This window comes from Zootoca vivipara, chromosome 7, assembly GCF_963506605.1.
Source record: "Zootoca vivipara chromosome 7, rZooViv1.1, whole genome shotgun sequence".
Taxonomy (NCBI): Eukaryota; Metazoa; Chordata; class Lepidosauria; order Squamata; family Lacertidae; genus Zootoca; species Zootoca vivipara.
Genome location: NC_083282.1, coordinates 66076662 through 66100115, shown reverse-complemented (window position 1 = coordinate 66100115; position 23454 = coordinate 66076662). Strand labels below are relative to the sequence as shown.

The 23454-nt window shown below is 40.2% G+C and overlaps 1 protein-coding gene across 7 annotated transcripts in view; it reads left to right on the top strand.

Annotated features, from left to right (window-relative positions):
- Positions 1–568: 568 nt before the first annotated feature.
- The window catches only part of RBM39 (RNA binding motif protein 39), a 34027-nt gene continuing 11141 nt past the window's right edge, over positions 569–23454 (top strand). Inside the window, exons 1-10 of one of the 7 annotated variants that reach the window (XM_035121961.2) lie at positions 569–887; positions 6237–6299; positions 6522–6594; positions 8049–8098; positions 9441–10708; positions 18345–18539; positions 19198–19263; positions 19353–19406; positions 21344–21461; positions 23169–23321. In XM_035121961.2, coding sequence (XP_034977852.2) covers positions 10698–10708; positions 18345–18539; positions 19198–19263; positions 19353–19406; positions 21344–21461; positions 23169–23321 — 597 coding nt within the window. In that variant the 5' untranslated portion in view covers positions 569–887; positions 6237–6299; positions 6522–6594; positions 8049–8098; positions 9441–10697. Of the gene's footprint in view, positions 888–6236; positions 8099–9440; positions 10709–18344; positions 18540–19197; positions 19264–19352; positions 19407–20806; positions 20866–21343; positions 21462–23168; positions 23322–23454 lie in introns of those variants that run through there. The other 6 variants (XM_035121957.2, XM_035121956.2, XM_035121955.2 and 3 more) reach the window with 6 other exon arrangements.

Sequence of the window (23454 nt, the reverse complement as noted above, 5' to 3'; positions counted from 1 at the left end):
CAGGAGCTGGGACCAAGCAACGGGAGCTCACCCCGTCACAGGGATTCGAACCGCCAACCTTCTGATCAGCAAGCCCTAGGCTCAGTGGTTTAACCACAGGGCCACCTGGGTCCCTCTAGCAGCCCATACATACAGTAATGAAATGTCAGGGAAAATTAAATTTGCAGTTAAATTATTGAGCTTACAATAATATGCCCACTTACCTGGGCGTAAGCCCCATTGAACTCACTGATACTTACTTCTGAATAAACATGCCTAGAATTGCATTGCAAAAGAATTTTGCCTGGAATGAGATTATTTTTTGATCCATAGGCTCAGCACTTTAACCTTTGAACCTTTTATTGTGACGCTCACAGAGCCTTCTGTTCTCGCGAGAGTCTTGAGGCAGACGGTGTTCCTGAATGAGGCTACACAAACAACACGTTACTCTCGCGAGTTACTAGGCGCGTTTATGCGAGACGTCTTTCCTCGCGAGATGTGCTTGGCGGGCACCCGCCATTTGCACAGCATCCAGCCCGCTTGTGCCGAGATCTCGCGAGAGCCCGTGCGGAGAGCTCTGGGTGTCCCCATATCTCCAGCACGGACCCTCCTCCAAGCAGCAGGACGCGGCGGGCGCCATTTCAGGGAGCAGTCGTTTCTGCTAAAGCCGAGTCCGAATCTCCTCGTTGTGGAACTTCCTCGGCTTTGGACTTATCCGTAAAATATCTGTTGAGGCCCAGATTTTCCCCATCTCTCTTTCCCGTCGTTGACGGAATAATTTTGCCGTTGGGGGGCCTACTTCCCCCCCGCCCGAAACATCCGAAGCCTGAGCAAGTAAACAGCGGTAGTTGCAGCAGCCGCCCTCCTCACAGACACCTGAGCTAGAAGCGGGACCCCCAGCAGCGCAGGTAACTGCCTCCGTCTCTTTGAGGGGCGACTCGAGGGGCCGCGCACGTTTCGTAAGGAGGCCCGGGTTTTGCGTTGGGCCTTCTAGGTGGCGGACCAGTCTCGTTCCCCTTCCCCCTGGAAGCGTGCGAGCTTGGCCCGACAGACTCGGTGTTCAACCGCTTGGTTTTTCGAGGCACGGTATTCGCCTGTTTCGCAACGCGTTGCCAGTGGCTGCGGGGTGGGGGGAGGGTAGGAAGGGGAAGTCGACAAGGACTTGGTTATAGGGAATTGGCTTGTACAGTAGTCTTAACACGTCAGTTTTCATGGACCCGATCGACTTTCCTCAGCTTCACGGTGATCGGACCACTTTCCACCACAAGATTTCTAGCCACTTTTAAGTTAATATGTTTTCGTGCCAAGCGCCATTAAACTTGGTATTGTGTGTTTACGAAACGTTGATGACGTGAGCTTATAAGGGCAGTTAATAAAAAAGCCGAGGTAATACATGCTGGAAGGAGAGTAGGAAGACTTGTTTTCTTTGTGTTCCCCCCTCCCCAAGCATATTGGGAGGAGGAATGAACCCCCCATTTCTGCAGAGTTTGTAGTTTGTTTAATTACAAAAGCATGAAAAGCGTGTAAGTTTTTACCTCAAGAATTAGAATCCTATCAGGATAAATGGATTCATTTTAAGTTTTCAATTTTATCCTTCTTAAATTATTAAACCATCAGGTGGCAAATCAATGAGACATTTAAAGAACCTTTATATTGCATATGATCATAATCCAAAATTTTTATGTAGTTTAGGCCCCCCTCAAACCACACCTGAAATTTCATGTGCCATCACTTTCTCAACATTGGTGTACTCAAAAGTAGACCCACTGAAACAATGAGACTTATTTGAGAATGAGTAACATATATTCTCCATAGACATGCCCCTGGACTGGTACAAGCCCATGCATTGGGCTTTAGCAGTTCTTTGGATTCTGGTCTGAAAGTCCACACTTCACACAAGCGAGGGATGAAGCAGATTGTTTCTCATGTTCAGTGAAAAGTAAATAGCTATGCTGTTCTTAGGATAGCCACATAGTGTATACTCATAACTTTACATAAGCATGTAAAGTCATTATCTATTGTGACACATTTATAATGCTTGACATCAGACATCATCGTTCACCTTTCTACTCAGAAAACAGACATTTGACTGGTTTTTTGATAGGGTCTTCAGTTTTAAGGGACTGAAACGGTTGACTTTAACAAGCTTATGTTTCCATTTTCAATAGGATTATTTGCTTTTAAAAAGTTATGCTTAATGTAGCAAATTTTAGACAAAGTCAAAATGTGTCTCAATAAAAATTTGAAATGCTAGAAAATTACAGCGTTCTTTAAAATTTGAATATCTTGAATTACTTGTGTAATCAGTTTCTTAACCCATAATTATACAACTATTTTGGCATACCTGCCCTAAGTTAATGTGGATACTTGTATGTCCAACTCGGACAGTAATATTCTGCATCTTGTGGCTATCCAAAATCTCTTTAGCAAATTTGAATTATTTTATATCATATTTCAGTCCTCCAAAAGGGCCCCCAAGAACAGCTATGTTTGAACAGTGAGCTATACTCACTAGCAATCATTAACTTGGCCTAACCTATGGGCAGTATTATTCCTGTATTGGTGTTAATGTAATGGGAGGCAGAGAGAGAATGTAAGTTCTTGGCTTAATTAAGATTTCACCAGGTATTTTCAGCTCCTGTTCTTAGTTACCTGCCTCCACTATTTTCAGATTTGTCTAATAATTTAATTTGTGGTTTGGCTTTCTTAAATTATAGTAAAAGATAGGTCAGAGTTAGGTCTTTGAGTTTTGTGCATTTTTCAAATTTAAACTGGAATAGAATAAATTTTGGGCAAACCTGTTTTTTGCTTACAAATAATTTCCCTTATTCCTTGATCCTGCAAGACAGCAGATGTGCCAGCATGTTTTTTGCTTCTGGGGATTTTCTCATGTTTGTGAGTTTGCTTTACAGAGAAGAAATTGGTGTACAGTACTGTATCTTAAAATTTATGTTATTTGTTTTAAGTTAGGTATTTCTGGCATGACATTACCATTTTACTTACTGGCACATCATCTTTAATAAATGCAAACTTGAAAGACACTTTTCCCAAATGCATCAACTCCACACATGCTAAGCAAAATACATACCTGTTGGAAATCAAAAGTAATGCAAAGCAGATAAGCTTGCACTAACATTACTGTGCACACATTAGTTAGTACTCTCCATTATCTTTAACATCACTAGTTATCAACACAGTTTTGTATTCACTGAACTCTCACACTTAGGCAGTGGAACTTCCTCTGCCTTTCTTTCTCACATGCCCTTCAGATTTGCTCTGAGGGCTCCCCAACAGTGTTTGAAATACCCCAGACACGTTTTGTGACTGGCGTGGGTCCAATTGTGACCATATGGAGATCTCTGGATGCCAGGGTGGCGACTGACATCTCCATCTGGGTGTCCCCTCCAGCTTTCTTAAGTAGGTATGCAGAAGAGCTCATTTGTTGAATTTATATCTCACCCTTTTCTCCAAGGAGTACATGGTTCACCCCCTCTTCAGTTAATCCTTACAACAACCCTATAAGGTAGGTTAAGAGGCTGTGATTTGCCCAAAGTCACCCAGTGAGCTTCATGACGAGTGAGATTTGAACCCTCATTTCCCGGGTTCTAGTCCAACACTAACAAGTAAACGACACTGGCTTCCTAGTGTGCTTCTGCTTTGGGGTAGCTATATAAATTAAGTAGGTAAAGAAATATGGGGAAAGCAAAATATCCCTTAGGGAAGCATCTGAAATACTTTCCTTTGAAGCTTCAGTTGTTTTATTCTGGATTATTTTATTTGATGTTTTAATGTGCTGTAAACTACTTTGAGATTTTTTTTCTTTAAAATATAAAGCAGTATAGAAGTGAAGTGAATAAAAAGTATCAAAAATAATAAAATTCACTGCAGGAAAAAAGGTACCTAGACATTCCTATGTGGCGACCATAACCTAGGTTTAAGGTGGCATTTGGTGATTAATTAACATTTCTGAGTTTCTAACGCTGCCCCCCAGCCTTCTGAAGGGGTCTGCATGTGTGAATAGGAGCAGGAGCAGTTTTGTTGCACAAGGGAGTAATTACGTGAGTTTAATTATTATGTTGCTTTCAACACTCTTTGAAACCCCTAAAACAAAATTACTGTGCTATATAATGACAGTTATAAAAAAGTTTAGTGTTAGAAATTGAGATAAGAAAGCTAGGAGCTAAATGCCATGTTATACCTAGGTTATGGGCGCAACAACAAAATGTTGAGGCACACTTTTTAAAATAACAATAATACAAAGCTGAAAATGAATGAACTGCAGCTAAAATATTATGTTCCGGCCCATGGATCTGGCCCACAGAGGCTGTTTATCTGGCCCGCTCGGCACACTGCGCTAAACCAGCGCTGCACGGGGACTCACTGAGCGGCGCCGGAAATGGTGCCTGTGCAGATGCCGGAAATCATGTCTGCGCAGGCGCTATTTCCAACGTCTGCACAGCCGCAGAAGCAATTTCCGGCGCTGCAGACATGTACAGGTGCCATTTCCAGTGTCACGCTGCGCCCGTCCGGCCCACGGACAATGTTTGTGGGAACCATCCGGCCCATGGCCGGATAACCTTGCCAACACCTGCTTAAGAGAGTAGCTGAGAGTAGTGTACCCATAATCTTTATTATGACAACCTCAGGATTGTTGATATCTTGCAGTTGGGGAATCTGTAACAGCTAATTGCACACAAAAGATTTTCTGGGATAGTTTAACTTACTGTTTCGAATTTTTGACCCAAGGAGTCAATGATTCATGGTAGATTTCAGGTGATGGGAAATCATCAGATTCATGAGGTACTTCTAATCTGAAGCTCTATTGAGCTTTTTTTCACCACAGGGATGTTTCTCCCACACCCTGGAGGTAAGGCAACAACACAAAACGGATTCCTTTTTATAATTCTGCATAGCTGTATTCACTGTCGAATTTAGGGAAATGTCAATCAACTTTAAACTTGAACAAACAGCATTTACAGTAACAAAATGCTCAACTAAAATGTTAGAGCATTCCAGGGACAGTTTTATGGGAGGGTATATGCATACTGTATATGCATTTCCAAGAGTTCATTTTTCAAAATGTGCTTAAACAATTGGGATTTCTTGATTATTGTTATTTGTTACATTGAATTGACAATTGAATTGGTTCCAAAAGCTTGATATTAGTGCATATCTGGTTTAACAAGAGTATGTTGAAATGCTCTTGTTTGTTTTGCTTTCAGCCGTTGCTTGGGGCCTGCAGCATCTGTGTTCCTTGCCCATTGACAAAGTCTGGGCTCTCCATGATACAGAGAAATTGAGAGAGAGAAACTGTAACCTGAGCTGAATATCACATTTATTTTAAGAAATCTTTACCTCTGTTAGTCAGAAAGCCAACAGGATTATAATAGTTTTTTGTCTTTGAAAGTCAAATGACTTGGTGAGGGGTTTTCAGCAAATTATTCTCTTAATTACACAGGTATTACTGGAGTTCTCCTAAAACCTATTATGTTCATTTGGAGAAGGGATATTTTAGTATGTTTCATTAGCAAATAGGTTTCTGTTTATGTATGTTGGGTAGGTATTTACAAAAGTAATTTACAAACATGGGAACGGGGTTTACCTTTTTCTCTGGATAATAGGAAAACCGTAGTTTTGTGTTTGGCTGAATGTGTTACATGCTTCCAAAGACAGTGACTTTTTGCAGGCATAATGCTGAACCCATGCTTTAGTGTTACAGGATTAAGCCTAGCCTCTCTTTGAGCTCACACACTTCCCTCTCCTCTAGCATAGCTACACCTAGGAGATTATAAATTATCACTTGGAATTTTAGCTGAACTACAGTTTAGCATGTTTGAACCCTAAGCTCTGGTAAATCTTATCTATAGTTAATGAAAGCAAGCCTGCTATGGTATGAGGTTGGCTTGTTTCCATTAGCCGTAGTTAAAAATAATCACACTTGCTCCAGAGTTTGGTAACACAAAAGCTGCTGTTAATAAAAAACGGATATGAACACTTGTGGCCACTGGTACCTTTCATTTGCACTAGAGGAAGATGAAAGGGTGTAAAAAGTAGGGAGAAGCTTGGTTCATTCACTTTAACAGTGTTATGTTAAAACTGGCCTAGAGTTTCAATAATGTTAAGAATATAAAACTATGAGTCATTTGGAAGTGTGGACTGATGCAACATTTGTCACCATCACAATCTTCAAGCTCTTAATTTTTGAACCAGTCTGGATTAGTACATGCTTGACTAAAGGAACTTTTCCCTCTCTCTAGGTGTCGTGAAAAATGGCTGATGATATTGATATTGAAGCAATGCTTGAAGCTCCTTATAAGAAGGTGAGAAAATATGCTAATAAGGGCTTTATCACTATTCATTTAGCATTATTCATGAAACTACTGCTGAACTGTAAACTAACATCCCCGGAGCCCTCGTGATTTATCTTATTGGACGTGCGTTACGTGTATCTTACGAGTAACTATATGCTGTTAATGTAATTATATTGTGCAGTAGTTTCACTTCAGCGTGATGAATAAATGCCCATCTATCTCTCTTTGTAGACTTGCCTAACGATATCTCACCTCTACTCCCATGAATTCACCTTTGATTCCAGTGTGAACTGTCAATCATAAGGTAGTAATTGAGTGACGTATCGCTGTACCGTGGTCCCCCTAGGTAAAAACAAACAAAAAACAAACAAACGGAAAACACTCCTAAAAACTACCAGCTCAATTTTGGATTAGCAACAAGGTGAATGCAGTGGTTTGGTCAAATAGCAGGGTTCCAAGAATAATCTCTTCCCCAAGTTCATGGCAAGCAAATACTTAGACTGCTTAATGGAAGAAGAGTGACCTCTTTTCTTAAAAAAAATGATAGACGGGTGACTAATCTTTAACAGGACAGGAGGCAATTAACTGTTGTGCGAAAGACCTTTCCAAAAATTCTTGGATCCCTGAGTAGTTCACATTTTAGTAATAATAAAACAAAATATTGTTGCAGTCTACCGTTCGTTGTGAAAGAGTACTCTTCTATTTATTTAATTTAGCAACTTTGATATAATATTTTTACAGTTATGAATATTTAATACCTAGCTTCTAGATCTAAACAGGCAGCAAGTGTATTTAGTTTTTCACTGGATATTGGTGAAACTATTAAATTATGCATGCAGTAGCACTGGCTTCACAAATCTATAAATACAAAAAATTAAGTAATGTAGCAGTTGAACTCATGGTGTAACTGGTGTGATAACTACAATAAACATAACAGCAACTATTAGTTCATTTTGGAGTATGTTTAGTGCAGCTATGCGGTATGAGTTTTGAACAAGTGTTTGTAACCTTTTAAATTTTCATGTTTAGTTTTATGTAATATTTATTAGCAATGTAATATTTTGAAACAAATCATAATTTGTAATGTTAAGAATCTTGTGTGCTAGTTTAACATGGATATTTTCCATGTAAACAGGTATGGAAATAGGGAATATTTAGGCTGGACTGGTTGGATTATTGATGACTGACTTGGGAGTCGACGTTACTAAAGCAGTGTGAATCCCTGTTTGCTTCAGGGCGAGATGTGTGACAGAGGTGGCATCAAGCTCTTACAGTCCCAACCCTCCAACGAAAATGGGCGAAGATCTCAGGACTGGCATCGGTCACAGGAAATCGATAGTGGCTGGCTGCTAGCATGGCCACTTGGGGCTTAGGCAGAGATATAGCCTTGGTACTGGTCAAAGGGATTATAGTACATGAAAATGTTTTAAACATGAAATTTCTTTTTACATTTTATTTATTTAACCACTTGAGTGCTGAAAACCTCAGGATAACTTTAAAGTCACGTAAGGAAGTTTGTACGATTTAAATATATTTTTAAATAGTAATTCTTGTATTTGTAATTGTATGACTTAACTATAAGCAACAAAGTGGTTAAACAAGTCTACATTAACTAGTAGCACTCCATATTAAATGTAAAATAATTTTAGTATTAAAATTTTTGTTTTGTATTTTCTTATCCCTATTCCCATTACCCTTTTGACCACTTGAAATGTTTCCACTTCGTCCTCACGATGTTCTTCTATCAACCCTGCTTAGGATGAGAACAAATTGAGCAGTGCCAATGGCCATGAAGAACGCAGCAAGAAGTAAGTATCCATTGGTATTACTGAATTTGTCATTATGCCTAGGAAACATTCTTTGGCAGCCAGGCCCTCTTCTCTCAGTAATATTAGTGTTCTTCAGTTTTTAAGCAAACAGAATATTTTACTCCCAACATAAACTTTTGAAAGAGACAAATGGAATCCTTGTTCAATTCCAAAAATTTCCACCGGGTCATCTTTCAAAAGAAATTAAATACAGCTAAATATATAGTCTATGACAGATATATAATTTTAGATTTCTGTAGCAGTTTACCTAACTTTTTTTTAAAAAAAGTTAAAAGGTACCTTAAATGACTGATGGCATAATATGTCTGCTCAGAAGTAAGTTCCATTGCGTTCATTGGTGCTTATTTCCAGATAAGTGGACATAGGATTTTTGTAGCCCAAGTGAATCTGGTATGAACTTTTATAGGTAATCTCCAAATGGAATAAACTTTTGACTGTGGAATCTTGGGTCACAAGAACTTGTGTTGTTGAAGCACCTTGGAACTACTTTAGGCTAGCATACCTATCTTTCTGGAATGTTGAGAAGAATGTGTGGGTTGGTTTAAGGTGACTCTTAAGCTAATTCTATAAGGTTGGAGTCACCACTGAACAGTCTTTGCCTTGAGTTCCAGCCAATCTTGCCTCGTAGTGGCAGGACAAAAGAACAGTGTTTGGCAGTATCTTGATAAACTATTTGGGAACACAGTGAGAGTTGCTGTTTTCCATTAGTTTTTTTCTTCTAGAACAGGGGTCAGCAAACTTTTTCAGCAGGGGGCCGGTCCACTGTCCCTCAGACCTTGTGGAGGGCCAGACTATATTTTTGGGGAAAAAATGAACGAATTCCTATGCCCCACAAATAACCCAGAGATGCATTTTAAATAAAAGCACACATTCTACTCATGTAAAAACATCAGACAGGCCCCACAAATAACCCAGAGTTGCATTTTAAATAAAAGGACACAGTCTACTCATGTAAAAACATGCTGATTCCTGGACCGTCTGCGGGCCGGATTTAGAAGGCGATTGGGCCGCATCTGGCCCCCGGGCCTTAGTTTGGGGACCCCTGTTCTAGAAAATGGAAGCAAAATATTTTAATATAACAGTGAGGGCTAATGAAACAGAACTGGATTAGTTCTAAAAACTAAATGAAATAGTTTTCCAGTGAGATGATCTGCTTCTTTTAAATAAAAGGGAATCTTGGGGTCAACTTGCATATCCTTTCTTTAAATTTCTTTAAATAACACTGACTAAACATTTACTTAAACTTACTGCTGAGAGACAAGTTGAGAGAGCACAAGAGACAGAACTTAGCTCTTTAAAAGAATAATATGTTTCTTCCCAGAGCTATCCCATCAGAAAACCGCTACTGGAAAAGTACAGTCTACTCTTGCCTTCTGAGAGCACGTCTTTGCCACCTGTGCAGAATGTGGCCCTTCTTGTGGAAATGAGAGGAGTAAACTACTGTTTAAAAATGTGCACAATATAGAAATAAGACTCATTTGCCTAAATTACACTTGCGGAGTATCTGAGGTAGATTGCCTTGTTCATGTAAAGACAGCTTGTATTGGGAAGGTAGATAACTCCTTTCTTTTTGGAGTATTTGATAGTGGAAATAACTGGAAACTTCTAATTTCCTTTCCCTCATGGTTTTACTTTTATAAAGTGGAACACACTACATAGAAGAAGAAGTCATGCTGTATTCTCTCTTATCCAAATGTAATGGTGTTAGAAGGAAACTAGCTTCTCTACCAGCCTTGTTGGCCATTTTATTCAGTGGATGGTGTCCAGTGATGACTATCAGCTGCTGAAAGGTTATTTTTAATTATTTCTGCTCCCCCAACCTTCTGGAGCAGGGGGAATGGGAGATTAATAAAACTCTCTCCCTTCCATTGTCAGATTCCCTTTTGTCTGCTGACAGTCTCCACTGGATACTACCCAAAATGAAAATCTAAATACCCTGAATAATACTATTGCAGGCTCCCTGACATGCTTTTATTAGAGAAAAAACCCTGAGTTTGTTTATATTTTAAGACTGCAAGCCACAATAATAGGTTGACAGTGTTGTATGAAAAGTTAATAATGTCACAGGTCAGTGGGATAAGAAAGGATGTACTCTCAAAAACAGTGGTTTTTTAAAAAACAGTAAGTTATTTCCCAAAACCTTTTTTAATTCCTTTGTAGTAGTTTACTTGAGGAAATATGCATTTATATTTCATTAAAGCCTTTTGGACCCTTTGCTGTACTAAATTAACTGCAAGGCAGCCTGAAACCCATGGTCTTACAACCACAGCAGGCAACAAAGAACTGGCTGGACAGTCTCCTTTTAAAAAAATGCTATCTTGGTGGGAAGATGTTAACTTAGCTTTTTGTTGCTTGTCCTAGGTGTTGAGGAAAGTTCTGCCGTCTCCCGTCACCCTCAAGAATTTACAAGAGACTTTGTTCTGTCAGCCATTGGGTGAACAGGGAAACAGTGCTGAACGTTTTTGTTTTTTTAATGTAGTTTTATGTAGCCTCTGATCTCATGGGCTAAATATGGGATGGGGAACCTGTGGCCCTTCAGATGTTGCTGGACTACACCTTCCATCCCTGACAATAGGCTATGCCAAGAGGGTAAGAGGTTCCCCATCCCTGCGCTAAAATTTTATGGACATGGACAATTTCATGCAGGTTTTTTCCTGTCTGGGTTCATTAAAAGGTGTAGACTTCATACCCTGTTGGTTTGTTCAGGGCTTTAAAATCCTGACCTTTTGCTTAATTCATAGCTTTAAAAGGCCCAAAATGATGGGAAATGATCTACAATATAACAAAATGATTAGTGAAAGCATTATGCAAAAAAAAGTTTATTTACATTAATGTAAGAGAACTTCTAAGCAGCTTACAAAAATATAACATACAACATTAAAACCCTCTATTAAAAACACGTATTTAAACATTTAGAGATTATTAAAACCAGCAGTAGCCAAAAGACAGAAATCACATGTAGCTTCTACATTTATGGATAGAGTTGTCTAAACAGAAATGCTTTAAGCAGGCACTGAGAGGAGTACAATGAAGGAACCTGTCAGGCCTGGAGTTCCAAACTGTAGGTGCTGCCACTAAAATAATGATTACTACAAGTGTGGAACGAATATTACGTGGCACCTGTAACAGTGCCAGTTCTGCAGATTGAAGCAATTGAGTGGGTATATATGGGGTAAGATCCTAAAAGTGAAGAATGGATGTTGCATAAAATTCAATATGCATAAAACAACACAGATTTTGCTTATACCAAAACCTCAGTTGTCTATAATGTTCTGATGAATAGTTATCCATTTACCATATGCAAAAAAGATACATTCTAGTATAAACTAAGCAAAACTAACTACAACAAATACAATTTGGATTTAGGTTAATTTTCTGGGCGGGTGCCTAATAAACATGTCATTTACCTATTGATACCAGTGTTTTCAGTTTCTTGCAGATGTGTGCTGTATTTTAACTTGAAGCAAAATAGAATAGTAGCAAATGCACAAGCTTTTACAGTCATGATGACTGCATGTATTTTATTAGGAAAACAGCATTATTTGGTTTTATGTAGGGTGAAAAAAGTTCCAGAGCTTTTCTTTCATTATTAACATCAAATGGGTATCAATTGCAATTATAATACTTAGGCATGCTTGGCAGTTTCAGAATTTTTTCTTTTGTTTACTAAATACAGTGGTGCCTCGCTAGACAAATTTAATTCGTTTCACGGGTCTTTTCTTATAACAAAAAATTCGTCTAGCGAATCCCATAGGAATACATTGAATTTTTTTGATTTTTTTTGCCCATAGGAACGCATTAATTGAATTTCAATGCATTCCTATGGGAAACCGCGATTCGCTAGACGAATTTTTCATAAAACGAATTCGTCTAGCGAGGCAACCTCCGCTCGAAAAATCCTTTCATTAAGCAGGGCATTCGTTAAGCGAGGCACCACTGTACAAGTAAAATAAACATGGTTAGATGACTCTCTAGGGCAGGTGCTGAGGAAGCTTTTTGGCTCCATGAGCTAGATGCTTATCAGGAGCTACCGACCCATCAGCCACCTGATGTCACAATGATGCAAAGTGCTTTAAAGCCCAAAGGTGCAGCTAAAATTAAAAAGTGTTTTCCTTCATTCTGGGAAGGCTAAACCCTAGGAAGCTGTTTGTGTTGGAATTCCTTGCTAAAACAAATCCCTGCTCTGTTTTAGCAGGGAGTTCCATACAAAACCCTTCCTGAATCAGGAATTACCCCCCCCCCCACTTTTCGGCTCACAAGTAGGGGGTTAAATCTTGCTGCTTTGGCTGTGGACTCGTTCTTTGCTGGGAACAGGAATGTGTTAAATCAACCCTATCCCTAATGTCAGCTGAAAGGCAGGCAGTGTGGTTTTGGAAAAAGGACCTCATGGACCAACTTGAACCCCCTGACAGGACGAGATTGGCCCACAGGCTAGATGTTCTAACACCCATGCTCCTGGGCATCAGAAAATTTTCTGGTGCAAATGGAAAATTACCCTATGCATATTACCTTAGTTTTCCAGAAAACCTTTGTCACTGTGCACTACTGCTTACATTAAAGAAATACATTAATCATTTGTTGATTTGTTGCATTTTAGAACACCTTATTCACCAAAGAGCTCAAGGTGGCGTACATAGCTCTCTCCCACCTCATTTATTCCCCACAACAACCCTTTGAGGTAGGTTGGGCTAAGAGCAGGGCCGGCTCTATGGCCAGGCTGGGTGGTGCAGGGCGCCACGGCACCAGCCCGCCAGGGGGGGGCGCCACGCAGCTGCGGCCGGCCGTGCAGCAGCGTCATTGGCAGCCGCGCTGCGCACTGAGCCCGCCTGCTGCGCTGGAAAACGGGGCGCCGGAGGGATCCGTTGCACCAGGGTGCCAAAGGCGCTTAAGACAGCCCTGGCTAAGAGGCTGTCACCCAGTAAGCTTCATAGTCAAGTGGGCATTCAAGTCTCAGGTCCTAGTCTGATACTCTTAACAGTTAACACTACACTAACACTCAAGCTTACAAGTCCAATGGAAAGTGTGTAATTTGATAACACACACACAGAAATAATAAAAAAGCAAATCCTCAAAAGTGATGATCATACTCATAGAATCAGCGAATTGTAGAAGGGATCCTGAGTCATCTAGTCCAACCCTCTGCAATGCAGGAATTTCAACAGGTGTTCCTCCCGTCTAATTTGAAACCATATTGGAGCTGCACCAACTTGGTTAGGAACTGTTGGTTAGAAGGAACATACCTTTTTACCAGTTTGACTGCTTCATTATAGTAGCCTGATTATGGATGTGGTGTAGAGCATTTTGTATTGCTGGCATGCTCTTAAGAAATGAAGATGATTTGAAGCCTGTATTAGGCATGACCAGTGCCCATTTATTACATTTTTCTTTATAATCAGTTTGGGGCAGCATGCTGCACATGAAGTAGTTCTTTTTTATTACATTCTTCATGGTTAATCTTTAGGATGCACTATCACTGACCTCCCACGCACAGCATGAGAGTGATTTTTTGTCTGTAGTTCCAAGCATTAATTTTCCCCCTATAGCGTGTAAGGTTTTCTGAAGTGCTTCTTCATTCTCATGATTTGAAAGAAGCTCTTCCACTTAATTGGTCTTTGCTGTTCCCAAGCTATTAAAGTATTTGGAAATGAGCAATCTGGTTCACTTTGGTTCACTTTCCATAATTTCTGACTTTATTTATGAACCAGAGATCGTGATATAAAACAATCTCTAGTCAGGTTTCTAAGCGAGCTAATTTCAAACCATGAGTTATGAAGCTGGCTCATTTTAAATCACTGTTGCCTAGAACAGGAGTTTGTGAACCTGAAGCTTTTCTCATGCTGATCCCATGTAACGCTAAGCTATATTTTAGTGCTGCATACAAACCAGCCCACTTTTAATGCTATTGCTAGTATACCATTCTCTCAAAGTTCCAATAGGTCATTTGATACAGGTAGAGTTATTGTCATCAGCATAAAAAGCGGGTTGGTTTGCACATTTGCTGCAAGCATAAGACTATATACTCACCAAATTGTTTGTTGGATGAAGATCATGTTCTTCGGCTGCAACTTGTAACACTGGCAATGTCCTGCCACAAGGAAGAAAGACAATTTAAGAAAGCCCTTATCTTTTCTTTACAGAAGTTCATTCCTGTGGTGTAGGCAGTACTGGGGTGAAATCTTTTGTTATGAGAGTAAACTACAGCTTTTTCCTGATGGCATATGCAAGCATGCATTATGCATTCTTGTGGCAGATTTATTAGAAATTTAAATTATTTGACTTGTGGTAGAAATGAGGTGAAACTCTAATTTTAAACTTGGGTAAATTTCACATTCTATGTTTTATATTTTAATGGAGAAACAATTGGTCGCACTTGTTTATTTAATAATAATAATAATAATAATAATAATAATAATAATAATGAAATGAACATTAATTGTAGGTCCAAGTTTGAACTTCAGTATCTTCTCAGAGTTTCTTTTTATTCCTGTAGTAGGAAAATTCTTGTAGTTCCCATAAATGTTTTACTTGCCACATTCATGTTTGGTGCAAAACTGATACAAGAGTCTTACAGGTTAAAAGAAAAGGCGTACTAGGAAAAAAAAACATAATATAATTAGCAGGCAGCTAATTACTGGGCTTGTAGGTTCCAGGTATATGTTGCAATAATTCCTTACCTAGGTATTAGGTCTGAAATCTATACATTTTCATTAGGAAGGGGGATATTGGCGATATTTCATCTGGTTATTCCTGTATTGACAGTTTTTGTCATCTGGGAATCAAAGAAGAATTGCTTTCTATAAGGATGTTTCTTGAGGATATCTGACTGCAAAGAGGAATACCATCCATAATATCTCACTAATATCATGCTAGGTAAACTGCTTAGGTTTGAGTTGATTATTTGGCCTATGAATTTCTTGAATTTTAATTAACAAATCACAGTAGAAACAAATGGTCCTTGTGATTACAAACCAAGGCCCTGGTTTTTGCTCACTGAAGCTATCTGATTCATAACCTACTTGTTTTCATATGTACAGGGTAGAAACATAACACTGATTCAAATAGTAATACCGGTATGAATTCGTTCAATCTCTTTGTTTAGAATAGAAACTGAGTGAGATCTTAACTCCTGAATTAATTCCAGTTGTCCAGTTTAGCTAGTAACATTATTCCTGCACAAGGTTGAATACTCTGGATGCAATAAACCTTGTGAAATGAAAAGTGCAGATTATAGCAGGTGTTGTTAGCTTAAACAACTTTTAAGAAATTCAGTACTCTTGTTAGGATACTACAGCTTAAGTAAAAAATGAATGCACCACTGTAATAAACCAGGGTCAACAAATAGTTTTGTGAACACTTACGCTCTAAATCCTTTAAAGCAGAGGCACAGGAGGGAGTACCTCTGGATTTTTTTGCAATAGAACTGCAACAGTTTCTGACTCCAGCTGTTTACCAGCAAATCAAAAGGGCTCCCCATATTACACTACTGAAAAAAGTAATTGAGGAGAACTAAAAATATCTTCCTTTTCTGAGACGTGTACTTAGAGGCCACCAGTTCCTTAATTCTTGGTACATGTCTGCCTCTTTACAGTGGAAACATTATTTGTCCCTGCTTTTAAGTATGGAGAAACCCTAATATGGACTAATTAAGTCTTTTGGGGTAATGCAGTATGTATATGTTCTTACATTTAAACCTGTCTTTGGGTCCATATGTTTCTTCTGTAGTTTTTTTCTTCTTAAAAATACTTTGCATTTTATGTTATAACCAGCAAATGGTTTAGAATATATAACTATAAGGGGCTAAATAACTGACTTGGATCCAGATAAACGAGGGGAAGAAGATCATTAATGTATTAGTGCTGTTTGAATTTTCTTGCGAGTGATAATAAAATATTTTTCACAAGCCAGCAACAGAAGGTAGCATACTGTGTCTACAGTATGAGAGAAATACCGTGTTTCCCCTTTTTTAAGACACCGTCTTATAACTTTTTTCCCTCAAAAAAACACACAGTGGCTTATTTTCAGGGGGTGTCTTTTTTTTTTTAAAAAAGTGCTGGTACAACTGGGACCCACTGGCTCAGGATGCTCGGTGCTCTCTTCTGCACATTGCTGGGCGCGTTGTTGGCGCTGCCAGTTCCGAGCGCCTGCAGGGTGGGGTGGGGGTGGCAGTGCTTTAAACCCCCAACCCTGTAGAAAGCAATGGAAGTTATGGACCGTAACAATCCTTAAGAGGCGCAGGTCTTAAAAAACCCCTGGTATCACCCTTGAAGCACAGCCTTCCAAAGTCAGGGGGGAAGAGGTCTGTTTAGACAAAGGAAAGGATCGGGGTGATTCTGTGCCCTGGGACCCACAGAACTACTTTAAAAATCCCAACCTGGGGTGGGGGGTCAAATAGTGAAGCCCCATAGCCCTGTAGCAACAGAAGGCACATTCTGAAGCACCCGAGCTGTTCGGTTCCATAAAAAATCCAGGAATTGTAAAATTAACAACAATAATGGGGGGGGGCACTCTATCCAAAGAGTTAAGAAGGAATGGGAAAGTGTTGAGTTATATATGGAAAAATATGGAAAGGAAAGTTAGTTAAAGATAAAAAATAAATAATTATCGCAAGGGGAAAAATAACATCATAAAGGGTAATAATATTAAATATAAAATAGACAACACAACAGAAAAAGCAAGTATATGACTAAATGAGATCGCACAGGAGTGAGGGAAGTGGGGAGAGAGGGAGGGGGGTAAGGAATGGAAGGAGACAATGGTTGGAGGAGGGTATAGGGGGATGAATTAAAGGAAAATTAAGACTGAGAAGCGCATGGTTTTTGTTTTTTAAAGATGCAAAGGCTTGCAATCAGCCAAAGTATAGAGCCCAACTTCCAAGAGACTGCGATCTACTTGCGGATTTATAAACTGGAGGTGATCTACCCCCGTTTTATTGGTGTTCAGGTCAGAGTTGTTTTTAGAGAGAGGAAATATCCCATTTTTGAGGTTAAAGTAAAAGTTCCTGACCTTTTTTTTATAATGAGGAAATGCTGCTAAAACTCTGTTCTTCATTCCACGAAGGGGAGAGGGGGCGGGGCCGGGTGCTCAAAGACAAAAGAAATGGAAAAGGAGATAGCGATCAACTCCAGCCTCGCATTCATGCAGCCGTCGGGAGAGGCAGGGGCTGCAGCCGAGTGCTGCTTCACAAACAAACGGGGGAAAGTGCTTAGAACCCAGAGAATCCAGCTGAAAAACACGAAGCAGCAACAGCAATTGCACACACACCATCCCAAGCCAGCACAGTAACCAAGTCCCAAAAGCAAGAAAGGACTCAGCAAACACTGCTGCGGCCGGCGTTGCTGCTGCTGACTCGGGGAGCTCAGTGATCTCTTCCGCACAGCGCCTATCACTATGGCTTATTTTCGGGGTACGGTTTATATTTCTCAAATGCTTAGAAATGCTGCTATGGCTTATTTTATGACTACGCCTTAAAAAGGGGGAAACACGGTAGTGAATAAGAAAGCTGTAGGATAAACTAGTGGGCTGTAATGTCTTGAAAATAGCTTATGCAAACAGAAGCACTTCTTTGGATTTGGGGTTGCTTTTCTCATGCAATGCTCTTCCGCTAGGTCGGAAACAGCCCTTCTGTGAGTGGAAGAGGCTTTCCGCTAGCAGAAGGGCACCTGGGATCCAAGCTACTTGCTCCAATGGGACTTATTCCTTCTCCATTTGGAACATATCTAGCGTGAGCAGGCAGTAGAGTGGAAAGAGTCTCATTAAATGAACAGTTCAGAATCAACTATGAACCTGACATTTCTGCAAAGGAACTTGGTAGGTATAGTTATCTGCAGTTTAAACATTTTTGTGTCTTCTGTTGGATAAAATATTCCTCCTCCTAGGAGGGAGGTAGATATTTTAAAGAGTGAGGAACCAGTATGTTTATCCTGGTTGAGGGTATGCTTCTGAATGTGTGCTGTCACCTTGAAGGCCTCTCCATAACAGTGCATTGCTTTTAACTATTGTATAAATGGTTTAGAGAGAATTAAAATATATTATGTAATTTGATTAAAGAATGATTGCATTATTTAAAAATAATGTACATTATAAAGAAAATTTGCATTCATGCTGCAGTTGCCATAACTTAACTTGATAGGGGGTTTCTTAAACTTGCCTACCTACCCAGTGGGTCTTATTATTTGCTGCTTTTGAAAAAAAAGACACTTAAACTTGTGTTGTTTGTCCTGTTCAGGAGAAAAAAGAGCAAGAGCAGAAGTCGTAGCCATGACAGGAAGAGGAGTAGAAGTAAGGAGCGCAAACGAAGTCGTGATCGTGAGAGGAAGAAGAGCAAAAGTCGGGAGAGGAAGCGCAGTAGAAGTAAAGAACGGAGACGCAGCCGTTCAAGAAGTAGAGAACGGCGATTCAGAGGCCGTTACAGAAGCCCCTAGTATGTTGCACGAAATTGTCATTTTAGTGCTAATATTTCATTGCTGAATAAGCAGAAAATGTAATCAAAGTATAAGTTTTATTTTAAAAAGAAAAAGCAAACTAACCTTTTAATATAGATGCATAAGTCTCATTTTTAAGATGTATACATATCTGTACCTTGGCTTAGGTTTTTAAAAATACTTTTAAGCAGACAATTGAAGAGAAATCTGCTTCCAGTATCATGTGGCATCTGAAATCACAGTATGACTATAGCAGTGACACAATTTTCTTTTGCAGTATTGGAGTGGGTAATTACTGTAATGGTGGAATATCAATATTTTGTTCATACATAATACCAAGTCCATGAAACAAAGTCCTTGCCATACAGGGGGAGGATAAGACAGACCATGCAAGCCTGAAACTTTGCTTGTGTGCCTTCTTGTTCATATATATGTAGCACTAAATCATCTGAGAACTAGCCCAGACTTTCTCATAATGTCAAAATGATATCTCAGGTTAATTTTGGCTATGCTTCACATATCTGCCTTACTGCATCCCACTTGCTTTCAGGTATACTTTTAAAGTGAAAACCAGTTAGCATTTAGTTTCTTTCAAGATTGTTCCTGCTAATAATGAACTTGCTTAGTAATATATTGTCTTTTCTTCTTTTAATCTAGTTCTGGTCCAAAATTTAACAGTGCCATCAGAGGAAAGATTGGCTTGCCTCACAACATTAAAATAAGGTTTCCTTCTCTTATTTTATGGTGACTATTTAATTATCTATTTTGATGTATTTAATATTAAATAATTGGTTGTGTGCTTTTTTCCACAGTAGACGACGATCTAGGAGCAAAAGTCCATTTAGAAAAGACAAGAGTCCTGTGAGGTAGGCAGTTTAATACTACTACTGTATTTAAATTGACTGTGCAGTGTTGAATGTTATATGAGGTGTCTCAGTTGCTTTCTGTGCAAATCTCATTCTCACCTTTCAGATTTCAGAACATGCTCTCTATGCATGTTTAGTGTGCTGCCTCTGCACGCCAAGGTTATTGTTAGTGTTTTAATTTGGCTTGAGTAGCATAGAGTGCACCCATTTTGATTGATGGTGGCAGTTCTGAAATGTTGTGGATGTAGGTAGCACTACTGAATTTGATGTTCCTTTATTACTGGTAGTATGACCTTTTGCTTTCTCTGGTCATTAATAGGCACGTCCTTTGAAAGGCATCTGTGATACACCTCTGTGTGAAGGTGACATGCATTTGACATTGATGAGCTTTAAGTAGATTAATGTAAAATTTTCACAGAGGGAGCGGCAAGAGATATTGTGCTCCTTTCAGCTGTTCTCCACGCCTCACTGATGTGTCTTAGGTCTATGGGGACAACCTCTGCTGAAGGAAGGAACCGTCTGGTTTGAGTAGAGGGACTTGAATGTGTCTCTAAGTTAGGCTCTATGGAACCATTGGGTAAGACGACCCAAATGGCAGCTAAGCTGCAGGAGCTTGGGGTGCAGTTATGGCCTACAGAGATCACTATTAACTGGCAGCTTCATGGACCCAATGGGCAAATGTCATGATAGCCTCAACTGCCTGCTCCCTCATTTTTTGAAAAGCCATCTTTCACTGCTTAATTCAATACTTACGGCAGACGGTTAGGGTCATTCCCCATTCCCCCATCAGGCCAGGCTGGAAGAAAACAAGCATTGGGCTGCTTTCTTGCTTTCAGCCTAGCTACTAACTTTGGGCTCCTGTGAGCTTAAGCTTGTGAATTCATCTCTCCTACCAAAATTTTCTGGCAGCACCCATGTATAGATCTCGGCCCCTGTGTGTTCCTGTCTAGCCTGCCCACATACAGGGGACTTGCTTTGAAAATAGGGGGCTGATTGAATTAAAGATTCAATGGCAGGCATAAATTTGCAGTCTTGTAACTGGGAGTCATGGTTACTTTGCGAACAGAGTGCTGTTAGGTTTAGACCTTAATCCCATTCTTGCCACAGTCCACAAAATGTGGACATTTTGAAAGGGTAAGGTGTAAATAATGTTTGGAGGGAGATTGAAACATTTTGTAATATCTCCTTTCAGTTGCAAAGTATATGATCAATGCATTTTTGTGTGTAAAAAGTGCTATTCTGCTTAAGCTTGATAAATACAGTGCTATGCCTTCATTTTTCTATGCATCATTGCATTTCTCTTGCTGCCCAGTGCTATACTGATTACTGCCTTTGTATGGATAGAGTATCGAAAGACATAAATTTGTAAAATGGCTGAATACATTCTTTCATTTCAGACATACACAACTATTAAAGTACGTTGAGGTTAAAAGCATTTCCTTTCTAATGCTGGGATTAGGTAAGGTGTACGTACTTAGAAGTATGTCCATTAAATTAACAGATTTTTCCAGGCATACTTGTAGAATCGGGGTGCAAGACCTCTAAAACATCCTTTGTTAACCCCAAGCGCCTTCTCCCAAACCCTATTTTGTCTTTTTCATCTGCGTTACACATTGGGGTAGGAATGTATATTGGGGTAGGAAATACATTACACAGGAAGGAGCCCTTTTCTGAGGGCAATAGCTTTCTTTGCATTTTAAATAATGAATTCTGAGATATTTAGACATGGACACATCTCATTAAAGGGGACTGTAGATATCTGGTGCAGTTGAAAAACGGGTACCTGTCTGCCTTACTTGAAGCATGTGCTATTTGAATGTTATACCTCCATCTGTGTCTGAGTGTAAATGGATTTAATGAATATCAGAACAAATGTGTTCAAATTATCTTCTTTTAAAATAGAAAATTACTGACCATGGTTTATCTATTATTTTCAGAGAACCTATTGATAATCTAACTCCAGAGGAGAGAGATGCTCGAACAGTATTCTGTATGCAGCTTGCTGCAAGAATTAGGCCAAGAGATTTGGAAGAGTTTTTCTCTACTGTAGGAAAGGTGAGGTGTCAATAACTCAAATTTCTTCCGGTGTCATCCTAATATTTTTAAAGCAGAATAACTGAGCAGATTTTTTCAAACTTTCTGTATATTAAATTCCATTTAAGATACAGTGGTGTATTTGAGATGACTTGCAAGACTGAGCTGCTGAATTTTTAGGCTAAGTCTAAAGAAGCTTCCACGTGAGGACTTGCTAGCTAAAATAACATAGACCAGGCATGTCCAACTCCCAAGAGACTGCGATCTACTCCCAGTATAAAAAACTGGCAGTGACCTACCCATTGTCATTGGAGGGACGAGGAGCATGGGCGGGTTGCATGTGTGGAAGGAGGTGGCTAAGTGGATGCAGGAGGGGGGAGTTTAAGTGGGGGGGGGGAGGAAAGGGGGGCAAAAGTTCTCTCTCTGAGGAGCCAGTTGGCTTCTCTCTCCATCCCCAGCTAGCCCATCTCCCTCTCTCTCCCCTTAACCAGCTCTCCCCCCCCCCCTGTCAAAGGGAGCTGCGTTGCTGACGTGATCCCGATTGCACACACCCCCGCAAACCTTTCACCCCCGCTGCCAGAAGGACGGGGCCAGGCGACATTCCTTGCGCTTGCTGCCCAGCCTGGCCTTCTCGGCAGTGGCGGGACCCAGCGCCAGGGCCACTGCTGCAGCCGGGCCGGGCAGCAAGTGAGCAGGCAAGGAATGTTGCTCCCCCCAGTGCTGGGTCCCGCCGCTGGTGGGAAGGCCGGTCTGGGCAACCTTCCTTGTGCTTGCCGCCTGGCCTTCCTTGCGGCTGCGGCGGAAGCCTGGGGAAGGGGCGGCGACATTGCTTGCTCACTTGGTTTAATCCCACGATCGACCAGGATCACTACTGCGATCTATTGGTCGATTGCGGTTGACTGGTTGAACATGTCTGACATAGACAAAACCAAGGTACGGTAGGATTGTCCTGTTCCATTATTTTGGCCACACTCAGGAAATAGGAGAAAGTAAGTAACGTGCATGTTACTTAGTGCGTGTTAGCAAAAAAATGTGATTGGATCCTAAGGTGCCATTCTGTGGCGCCTCTGTCTAATGTTAGGGGGAAAGGCAGTTTTGTTGATTTCCCTCTCTTCCCCTCTGTAGTAGACTTTCAGGGGTGTGGTGAGGGGGATTCGGCAAAAACAGAATCTCAGGATCCACCCATGATTTGCTTACTTTTCTGATGGTGTAAGATGCTGACGCTTTTGACTCTGAAAGTTTCACAGTTGTTACACCAGATGGTCTTGAACAGGCATGTCCAACCTCAAGTAGGTTGTGATCTACCAACAAGTATCAAAAACTGGCAGTGATCTACCACCCTCCAAAGTCATTTAATGGCACTGCAGTTTTCACAAGTTTATCTGCAGGCATGGTTTTAAGTTGGCTTATTATGAAATGGATTCCTTTTTCAAACATGTTTAACATTAAGCATGCTTTCAACATGTAATTAAACTCTGCAAGTCCTGCTCTGGGTGAAGTAGAGAGGAATGTGCGACACTGATGCTTTGCTCATGTTCCATGAGGCGTGTCCACATAGTGCTAAACAGTGGCTTAATGTTACCTTTGAGCCAGACCGTGTCTGCACACTGCAAAATGACATTTGCTTACTTGGATATACTTAAGTCAGGAATCTGGGGAAACTGAAGTCTATGCTGATTAAACTTTTCAAATAGGTAAAACAAGTTTTAACTGTTCGCATCTTTCTAGGTCCGTGATGTACGCATGATTTCAGACAGAAACTCCAGACGTTCCAAGGGAATTGCTTATGTGGAATTTGTTGATGTTAGTTCAGTACCTTTGGCAATTGGATTAACAGGACAACGAGTTTTGGGGGTACCAATTATTGTACAAGCATCTCAAGTAAGTTGATACTAATTTCTGTTCTAGCTCCGTTATGATCAGTAAATCTTACTTCATGGGCACTTTATTCTTGCATTGCAGGGGGTTGGAGTAGATGACCCTTGCAACTCTACAATTCTATGAGTCACTTGTG